Below are 9,963 nucleotides of genomic sequence, written 5' to 3'. Positions count from 1 at the left end.
ATACACGTATACATTCTCTTGGCCCTGGTCGTATCTCAAATGTGCATTTGTGCTGGCTGTATAATTGGTCTAATTTCATGTGACTTGAATCACAGGTAGTACTATAAAAATGCAGAAAGGGTAAACAAAATGAATTGCATGCATCAAAGACAGAACAAAACAATTCAAACTACTTTTTTTTAAATAAAACATGCATTATCAAAAATGTAGCTGAACATGCGCTTCGTACAAACGTCTAAGGATTTCACACTCTGAATGGAAACAAGTCAGTCATGGGGAACACAAAATGAAACCAAGAGGAACTACTGGGGTCTAAGTGCACACATGGTTTATATGAGTGGCATGAACAAGAATGAGTCTGCTAGGCTGGGGAGCGGAGCTACCTGAGGTCATTTGCACTGCTGATGGGTTTTGGCTGAGCTGAGTCACCCCCAACAGGAGTGGGGCGACTGAAAGCAGGGCTACAGTGGTTCCGTACATCACATGGGATATTCCTTGTGCTGCAGCGAGAAAAAAAGCTTCAGGAAAAAAAAAGCTCTGGCTCCACTTTAAAATGGATTTTTTTTTTTTAAAGTAAGACAGCAGCCTGGAAACCAACATCTTGTAAAAAGTTAAACTTGGCTTCTAACCCTCAAGAAAGATTTCTAAACACGAAGTGCTGAAGGCAAAATCAGAAAGAAACAAAAATGTAATGAAGCCTATTTCAGAAGTAACTTGGGATTTTAATTTATGGATATGTATTCAACTAACTCACTAACATCAAAACATGGAAGCCACCATGTCATTGATGAATCCACACATATGTGTCTTTTTAAGAAACAGAAGATAATGCAATACCACCAAACCTTATCTTCTCCATCTCAGTTCCTTGGCAATCTTTTAAAAGTGGGCATTTTTAGTAAATTTTAGTAAATAGCATCAATAGCATCAGAGGCATGTTCTCTTGGCCTCATTCATAAATGTAGTCTGATAGACTGATCTGAGGTGCAGCCTTCTTTTCTTGACCATCTCAAGACTGAGCACTCAGAAAGGAAGGAAAGAAGGCTGCAGAAATAGTAGCACAGAGCTAGGTTACATATAGGAGTAGAAAAAGGAAGAGTTGCTTCGTTCTGATTGCCTTGCAGACCTTGTACCCTGGAGAACAAAAAAAGCAACAATATAAAGAGTGTTGTTTAATTTAAAAATCCAGCATAGGGAGAAGAAGAACTAAATTACTTCTTGGCTTGTCACTCAGTAATGTCAAAGGTGCAATTCCATTACAGACAGGCATGCTGCACCCACTACACAAAACAGCAAGTCATTACCAAAGTTGGAGCAGAAGTTGTGTTTTTCTCAAGAGTGCAACACTGTACTTCCATGTAGAAGTGGAGGAAGGACAGCTAGAGAATAATACTGCTGGAACTGCTTTAAATCCTTCATTTTTGTATTTCATAAGTAATAAAGTTTGGGATAAGGCTTTACATACCTGAACCCTTCAGGTGTTGGGATGATGAGGTGAGGATTTGGGGGATCACTATGGCATCGAGGTACTTTCACGGGGCGAGGACTATTCCGATGAATAGCTGCAAGCAAAAAGAGGCAGGAAAAGATCAATTGTGTGGGAACCGGGAGCATCAAATCACGCCTTAAATTATATGCTAGTTGAATTATAGTATCTTTGTCAAAAATGAGAGAATGCACTGAAATTCGCTGATTTTGTAAACTGTTTTTAAACAGTCCGTGGTTTTGTCTTCAAACGTGTCTACCAAACTGCTAAAATAAAAACTTTAAACAATCAAGTCAACTCAAAATAAATAGGCTAATAAACTGAGCAGCAAAAGCAGAGTAACTTATGTTGAAGTCATTTGGCATAAAAATTCAGAAGAAAAAAAGAAGCAGGTAAAAGTAAAAAGGTATCTAAGTCATAAGCCAATTCCAACCTTGATGAGTTGGTTAATATGTCTTCAGGGCTACAGACACATAACCAAGAGGTCTTCTAGGCGACAACCCAGAAGTGGTTTTGCTTATATGCTTACAAGCCCGAACAAGATTGGCCAGCTGCTGTTACCTGCTATTTAACTTGCCTGTAGGCATAATTTTCACAATTAACTTGGACTGCTTTGAACTGACTCACTTTTCAGGCCCATCTTTGATGAACAAATTCATTTTAATATTACAGGCAGTCCTCATGGGATTGGCAATTCAGTCATTAAGCAAAATGGTTGCTAAGTGAAATCGTGACTGGGCTTATAATCTTAACTCAGCTTTTCTTTGCTTTATAGACCTACAAGGGTCGTAAATGGGAAGATTGCTAAGTTACCGTTTTATCACTGTTGTAACTTTGAACAGTTACTAAACGAAGTAGTTACTAAACAAGGCTTACTTGTACTTGAATAGTTCTTTTCTATAGCCATATAGATACAGCCATGCTATTTCAACATAAGCAACTCTTTTGTTACACATTTCCTTCAGAGAAAGTTACACCTAGTTGTGAAATACATGCTGCAGTCTGCCAATGAGATTCCAGGTTTAATCATATAGGCTTGTACCCCAATGAAATAAATCAGCAGAATGGTATCATTTTTTTCCTCCTTGTCAACTGTAACAGGTGAATGATGACTAGCTTGCCAATCACTTGGAGAATAGACACTCAATGGTCTATACTTAAGTTTGTAAGGCATAATATGTACACAACTCAAAATTAAGGAATCTCAGATAGGATCCTGTGAAAGAAATGCATAGCGGTAGCTAAATATCTGCTTTTTATGACAACTGTACGTAAGTACATTCTAGTTTGTTCCTCTTGATTACAAATGCTTTAAGGTTAAGATGAATAGAATTCTGCAATAATGTGCCCACTGGGGGAAGCCTTTGAAGAGGATCCAAAAATTTCAATCAGTAGAAAATGCAGCAGCAAAGCTATGGGGCTGCAAGGAGTTATCCAAAACATGCAACTCCATTGTTATTCAGTGGGCTTTTAGTTTCAGAGCTCATTTTAAAAACTGCTCATTACCAATGCAGCTTTGAACAATCTGCGGCCAGGATTCCTAAAATGCCACGACCTCCCATGTGAAGCTGCCCACTCTTTGAGATCATTTGGAAAGACCCTGTTGCATTTCCTGATTTCCAAGACTCGTTTGACCGGAATGTGCAAGAGAGAGCCTTCTCAGCTGCTGTGCCCAGACTCTGGAATGTCTGCACCCTGGAAAAGCAACATGGCTCCCTGCCTAATGTCATTCTGATAAAATCACTATTTCGGAAAATCTCTGTCCGTTTTGTCTTCTCTTTCTTGCTCCTATTTTTAAATACAGACCTGGGACCTCATATTTTAAAGTTGCTAATGTTGCTATCCACCTTGTAATTGTTACTAAATCAGTGTTTATTTTATTTCCAAATAACCTAGATCATATTCATTCCTACAAGCGATTAGCTTCAAAATTCCATAGGAAAAGACTACAGCTGCTGCCTTACCAAGGTACAAACCTGTAACAGGACTGTGAGGCTTTCCAATAACATGGCCGATACATTCATTCATCAATGACTGCAAACTCTGGTTAAAAAAAAACCAAACAGAACAAAACATTGCAAGTCATACTGCTGTATCTTCAAACCATGAGAAATAAATACTCTGAGAACCCATTACATTAATTTAATATAAATTAAGCCATTAATTAAATTAATAAGGAGAAACCATTAAAATCCTTTTTTTTTTTTTTAGCAGAACAGCCACTGGTTTCATATATAGTTGGCAATGTTTATCCATTTGAAATCTATGATTAATTAACAGCATACCAAGAAATCGTCTTCGGGCAGAGCAGAAATAAAGGCTGGTTCAATGGCTTGAAGAAAATCAAACCCCTGTGTTGCCCACCTGTCCAACAGAAAGAAATTATTTGTTGATGTTTGTACCAAAAGTTCTATTTATTGAGCATACAAGGTAGTCTTCAACTGGGACCGGAACTTTGGTCGTGATTGTGGTGGTAAGTCAAGTCACTCATGTGACTGGACCATGGGGGTTATTGTTGTTTTTTTTACTGATTTTTACAGCAGTTTTTAAGCAAATCACAACTGTAGTCTGAATCACATGGTCATGAAGCAAATCACATGATCATCAAAAAAATCACAGTGATTAAATGAACCCCATTCTCCCAAATAGGCATTATTGTTTGTCAGGAGCCAGCAAGTTACATGACCGCAGGGTGCTGCAACCAGTCGTAAACTGAATTGATTGCAAAGCCCCTGAAACGTGCCCATGCCAGTGCAAAACACCCTTTCCGAAGCCATCCTAATTATGAATGATTGTTAAGCAACCAGTTATAAGTTGAGGACCACCTATAATAATTCTCTGTTATGCTACCTAAGTCTTGCCTTTCAGGTATTTGTAATTTAAGTAATAGGATTAATCCAAGGTTGCATACCTAAAGCTACTTTAAAACTATTAATAATAGTAATAAATCCTTTATTATCAAAGTATAACATGTATACAGTGAAATTGGCTGAGCCTCTCTCTATGCCCCCCCTCACCACAAACTCACGGTGACTACAAACCCCCAACTTATTTCACCCTGTGAACTAATTGCACATCACGCCGGCCTCACGAGTCTGTCATGCATAAAGTTATAAAGTTATGTCCCATTCAGAAGCCTGACGGCCCATGGATAAAAGCTGTTCTTCAGCCTGTTGGTACGGCTGGCTATGTTTCTGTATCTCCTACCCGATGGTAGGAGAGTAAAAATCAGAAACAGTAACCTCCACATGTTTAATTAAAGGTGCTTTATAAAAAAAAAATCAGATGATACCTCAGGTTTTTCTAAGGCCAACATTTTTTAGATGAAAAATAAGATTCGGTAAAAAAATTATCAAAATTCCCTCCAAACAAACAAATGGGGAAAAACTGCTGATATTTGGACTGACAAAATCAAGAACCAGAATAGAGCTCAACTCTGAAAAAACAGTGGGCCTTGGATATAAGCCAATTAAATATAAGCCAATTTGGCATTTTTGCTTTAAATATGCAGGGTTATTCACGCCTTAATCCCCTCCTGCTAAGAGTAACTGTAATATATGCTTTACATGGGGTTGCCCTGGAAAAGCATTTGGAAGCAGCAACTGGCATATGTGGCAGCCCGAGCAGTGAGCAGTATATCCCATTATACTCCGGTGACCCTGTGCTGTTTTGAAAGCTGCACTGGTTGCCAGTGGTCTTCTGGATACAATTGAAAGGTGTTGATATGACCTTTAAAGCCCCACATAATAGGGTAAGGCCCCTCCAGGTCCCATCTTTACAAAATGTCACCCGATGGGATTTTGGAAGATGGCATTATGGATTTCTACCTCCATGCTTTGGAACTCTGCCCCCATGAGATCTGGTTTGCTCATTCCGTCCTCAGTTTCAGGAGAACAACTTCTATCTAGGTATTTAATGCAGGCAGGAGGAGGCATGCAGTGAGACACTGGTAGGCAGATAATTTTGTGTATTTTTTTGACATGTTTGACCAGTTGCTGCTTCCAAATGCTTTTCCAGGGCAACCCCATGTAAAGCATATTACAGTACTCTTAGCAGTACTTCAAAATTAGTATATTAGAAAGGAAGTTCTCATAGTAAGGACAGTTAAAAACTGTAACGCCACAATATACGTTTAACTATATTGTCACTTCCCACAGAATTCATGAAGTCCAAGTGTACTCTTAACTGAGGCAATAGTGGATTACATTCTAAACTGTAGTTGATTATTTAATGCATGGGTGTTGCATTAGTTGTTATTTAGTAATTTAATCAACACTAATTAAACCAAGGTCATCTAGACAGCAATTCTCTTCTGTATTTAAGATATACTGTACACTGCACAGAAATGAAAGGGACAGAAAACATTTAAAAAGCATTTACTTTGTCATTACCTGGGTCTGGTGCCTCGCCCACTCTCACATTTAGTGAGGACATAATTCATCCATTTTCTTGCAAAAGTGATATACTGGTCTCCTATTTTCTGTCTAAATTCTCCAGACATTAGTCGGATGACTTCTTTGTGATACTATAATAGATTTAAATGATCAGTCCAGATAATGAGCATTCAATGGTTAGAACAAGCTAATGGTGCAACTAAAGAGCGATCAGACTCAAATTATCCTACTTTGGACATATTATTCTAAATAAAATTCTAGGAAAGGTGGAAGGAAAGAGAAGATGGTAACCGGCAGCAAGATGGATGGATTCAATTACAATGGTGATGGGTGCACTTTGGGAGGTACCTTGCTGTGAAGACAGAAAAAGACCTATATGATTGACAGGTAATGGCCTCTCCCAGAAAAAGATTGGGGGCAGCATCCAAATGTGGTTAGTACATACCTCCCAATTTTTAACCTGAAAGAAGTCTCATCCTGCTACCCAGAACTGATCTAACTGAGATAAGATGCAATTGCAAATGTTTTATATGTCTGGATCTCACTAGAAACATTAGGGACTATTGGGACCTCTCTCCTACTTCTGGAACCTTCTCATAAACAACTAACAAAAGAGATAGCCAACGTGGTGCAGGGCTTAAGGGTTTGGATCGGAGGTGCAGAGTGGAGAGACTCAAGTTCTAAGTTTTCCTTCAGCCATGGAAGGGTGACTTTGAGCTAGGCCAGGGGTAGGCAAACCTTGGCTCTTTTATGACTCGTGGACTTCAACTCCCAGAATTCCTGAGCCAGCCATGCTGGCTCAGGAATTTTGGGAGTTGAAGTCCACGAGTCATAAAAGAGCCAAGGTTGCCTACCCCTGAGCTAGGCATTCTTTCTCTCAGCTCAACCTTCCTCACAGAGTCCTTGTTATGGAGAAAAATAGGAGAGAGGAGTGCTTTGAAGGCACTCCTGAGCTCCTAAAGAAAAAGATGGGACATACCTTTAGCTAGCAAGCAAACAACAAACTAGTTTGAAAGCACATGGTCCACACTATAAGCACCATTGGAACCGACTGCTTTAAAAAGAAAAAGATCAATTATTTATTCCAAAATGCAGCAGTCTCTGTCAAAGCAGACAAGGTTGGTCTTTTTTGTCATGTACATAATATACAACACTGAATTGTCGCAGCAGGATAAATCACGGCATTATTAGTGGGGATAGGTCTTCTACTTGGATAATATATGTCGGCACACAGGAAGTTATTCTTGGTGTTACCAACATACATACAATGCATCTTATTTTCATCTTAACAAAAAAAACAGCCTTGATTTTCAAAAAAGCATGTATTCTGATCATGATAAATATTGTGTTTATACATTAGATTTGTATTCTGCCTTTTGTACAGATCAAGGTAATGTGCATAGCATTTATGTAATTTGTGTCCTGTGCCTTTATTATTTTTACAAATAGCTCAAGGCAGCAAACATCTTCCTCCTATTTTCCCCATAACAACAACCCTATGAGGTGAGTTGGGCTGATAGGGACTGACTGGCCCAAGATCACCGAGCTGGTTTTCATGGCTAAGGCAGGACTTGAACTCACAGTCTGCCGCTTTCTAGCCTGGTGCCTTAACCACTAGACCAATCTGGATCTCTTCAATTCATGCTTATTTTCCCTCACAACCACCACTCTCTGAGGTAGGTTAGGCTGAGAAAGAGTAATCAGCCCCAATCATCTAATCATCATCCAGCTAGAACCTGAGATTTCTCATTTCCAGTCTGTCACCTTAACTATTATACCATCCTCGGTCTATTTTTTCCTGTATGTTGATTTGTATGTAACAGCTATAAACAGATTGAGGTGAAGTATCACTTTGCCAGTGTTTGGTTAAAATATATGATTTCCTTTTTCCCTGAAAAGGCAAAAGAAATTTCTCTTGGACCTACCTCAAAGCCGAAGTTGTAACACTGAATCATGGCTTCTCTGTAATATTGCTGCAAGGTGGCAGATTCCGATTCATCAAGTTCAGCATCAAATTCAGAGGTGAACATATGATCAACTCTATCAATGGCACTGCTGATCTTATTGCACAGATGTAAAGCATCACTCTGGAAAATGCGGGAAAAAAGCTCTGCTGATACGCTTGGAATGTAAAGACACAAAATTCTGCTGGAATTTACATAAACATAGCAATATTAATACTAAATATAAATGCCTATATCTTTGCTATTTAGATCATTAATCTAGAATTGAGGACAACCTGGGCAGGTAGACCTCAACTTACAGCCAGTTATTTAAAAACTGTTCGGAGTTATGACAGGAAAAGGTGCTTTAAAGTCAATAAAGTACTTCTGGCCATTGTAAAATGTCATTCCGGCTCTCCTGCCTCACATTTATGACTGGTTGTTGTGTGCTGCCAGTAATTTGCCAGTTTCAGGCAAAAAAATGCCCATATAGGAGGATGGGTTCATACTTACGACTGATTTGAACCTATGACCATGTTATTTACTTAATGACCACTGTAAAAATGATTGTAAAATCAGGTGCAGTCTCTTAGGTGCCTCAACTTATCACTGTCATGACTTATGACTGAAATTCTTGTAATAATTCTGGTTATAAGTCAAGGACTACCTATATTCTGGTCATAAGTCAAGGACTACCTGTATACATTTAACTAGAGTTAGCCTCATTGAAATTAATGGAATTATTTCTATCGAAGTGTTAGAAATATAATACTAACAACTAAAAAAAATTCATGGGTAACATGATATGTATTCTTTTGGGAGGTACAGTGTATATCAGACTATTGAGTTGTGGACATGAACACTTTTATGTCTCTTACACACACTTTATACTTATACAGTTCCAACACTGGAAGTTTTTAAGAAGAGACTGGACGGCCATTTGTCCGAAATGGTATAGGGTTTCCTGCCTGAGCAGGAGGTTGGACTAGATGACCTCCAAGGTCCCTTCCAACTTTACTATTATTATTATTAGTTATATTGTTTATATTGTTTATTTTCAATCCTGTTAGGAGTATACTAATAACTCCTCAAAGTTACATATAGAATTTTTTTAAAAAGGTTCTGTTACCACTTCCTTTTATGCAGCACTTATGGAAAAGTTTTGAATATGTATCAAAATAGAGACAGTTCTGCTGCCTGATCAGTACAAGCAATCCATACTGTATTTCACATTCAACTTATTTGCAAATTCATAAGCCATTCTCTCTCAACAGTTCTACGCAATTTATATCAATCTGTAAAACTGCAGAGCAAATATTGTTTTATGACTTTCTACGGAAAGCAGATCTAATTGGTTTATTGTATATTTTCAAATGATAAATGAATTAGAATCAACAGCCTAGACCAGGAGTGGGCAACAATGGTCCCTTTACTACCTGGGGAACTCGACTCCCAGAATTCTTGAGTCAGCCATGCTCTCTCAGGAATTCTGGAAGCTGAAGTCCAGAGGTCGAAATGGGCCCTAGTTGTGCGCCACTGGCCTAGGAGATAATAAATTAGAAAGAGATGTACCTTCAACTGTTGCAAAGCTTTGGCAATTACTGGTTGGCTGGAAGTTTGCTCCTGCTGCAGAGAGATCAATCCTTCAAGTAACTGCTGAAAGGCTTTTCTCTGGTTCACAAGATGAACCGGTTGCATTACCACAAGAAGAAGGTTGGCAACCTAGAACAAAAGAGAACAGAGTGTTGCTGAAAATAGTATTCAAATTATTTGAATCACTCTAAATATTCCAAGGATGGAACTTTTCTTCCCAGAAAATTAATCAACTTAAAATCAGTTACAGATTTGGATTTTCTAAAAACTTCTCTCATTATGATCAATTAAGTAGCAATTTTATAAATAGAAGCAGATTTCTGTGCATAAGGTTTGTCCAAATATTTACTGGAAGTTGCAAATAGAGGAATGAGAATCTTTTGTGCTAAAAAAAATGTGTTGATGATATACCCCATTTGTCAAAAGGCCGTCATTCTCATTGGAATTTTAATTACATTTATGTGTGTTGTTTCTTGAGGAAATTAAAAAAGATGAAAGGGTTTTTTTACAACATGAAAATACTACACAATTTTTATTTTTGCCGTCA

The 9,963-nt window shown here is 38.2% G+C and overlaps 1 protein-coding gene across 1 annotated transcript in view; it reads right to left on the bottom strand.

The window, feature by feature from the left end:
- Positions 1–1,428: 1,428 nt before the first annotated feature.
- MAP3K4 (mitogen-activated protein kinase kinase kinase 4) overlaps positions 1,429–9,963 on the bottom strand; it is a 49,339-nt gene continuing 40,804 nt past the window's right edge. The window contains exons 11-16 of the mRNA XM_029285076.1: positions 9,396–9,545; positions 7,806–7,967; positions 5,878–6,011; positions 3,772–3,850; positions 3,463–3,529; positions 1,429–1,562 (exon numbers count right to left, since the gene is read on the bottom strand). Of these exons, the coding sequence (XP_029140909.1) occupies positions 1,429–1,562; positions 3,463–3,529; positions 3,772–3,850; positions 5,878–6,011; positions 7,806–7,967; positions 9,396–9,545 (726 nt within the window). The remainder of the gene's footprint in view (positions 1,563–3,462; positions 3,530–3,771; positions 3,851–5,877; positions 6,012–7,805; positions 7,968–9,395; positions 9,546–9,963) is intronic.

Source organism: Protobothrops mucrosquamatus, unplaced genomic scaffold (genome assembly GCF_001527695.2).
Source record: "Protobothrops mucrosquamatus isolate PMUCROS unplaced genomic scaffold, P.Mucros_1.0 scaffold1259, whole genome shotgun sequence".
NCBI lineage: Eukaryota > Metazoa > Chordata > Lepidosauria > Squamata > Viperidae > Protobothrops > Protobothrops mucrosquamatus.
The sequence above is the reverse complement of the archived record's forward strand: the minus strand, read 5'-3'. Positions and strand labels throughout refer to the sequence as shown.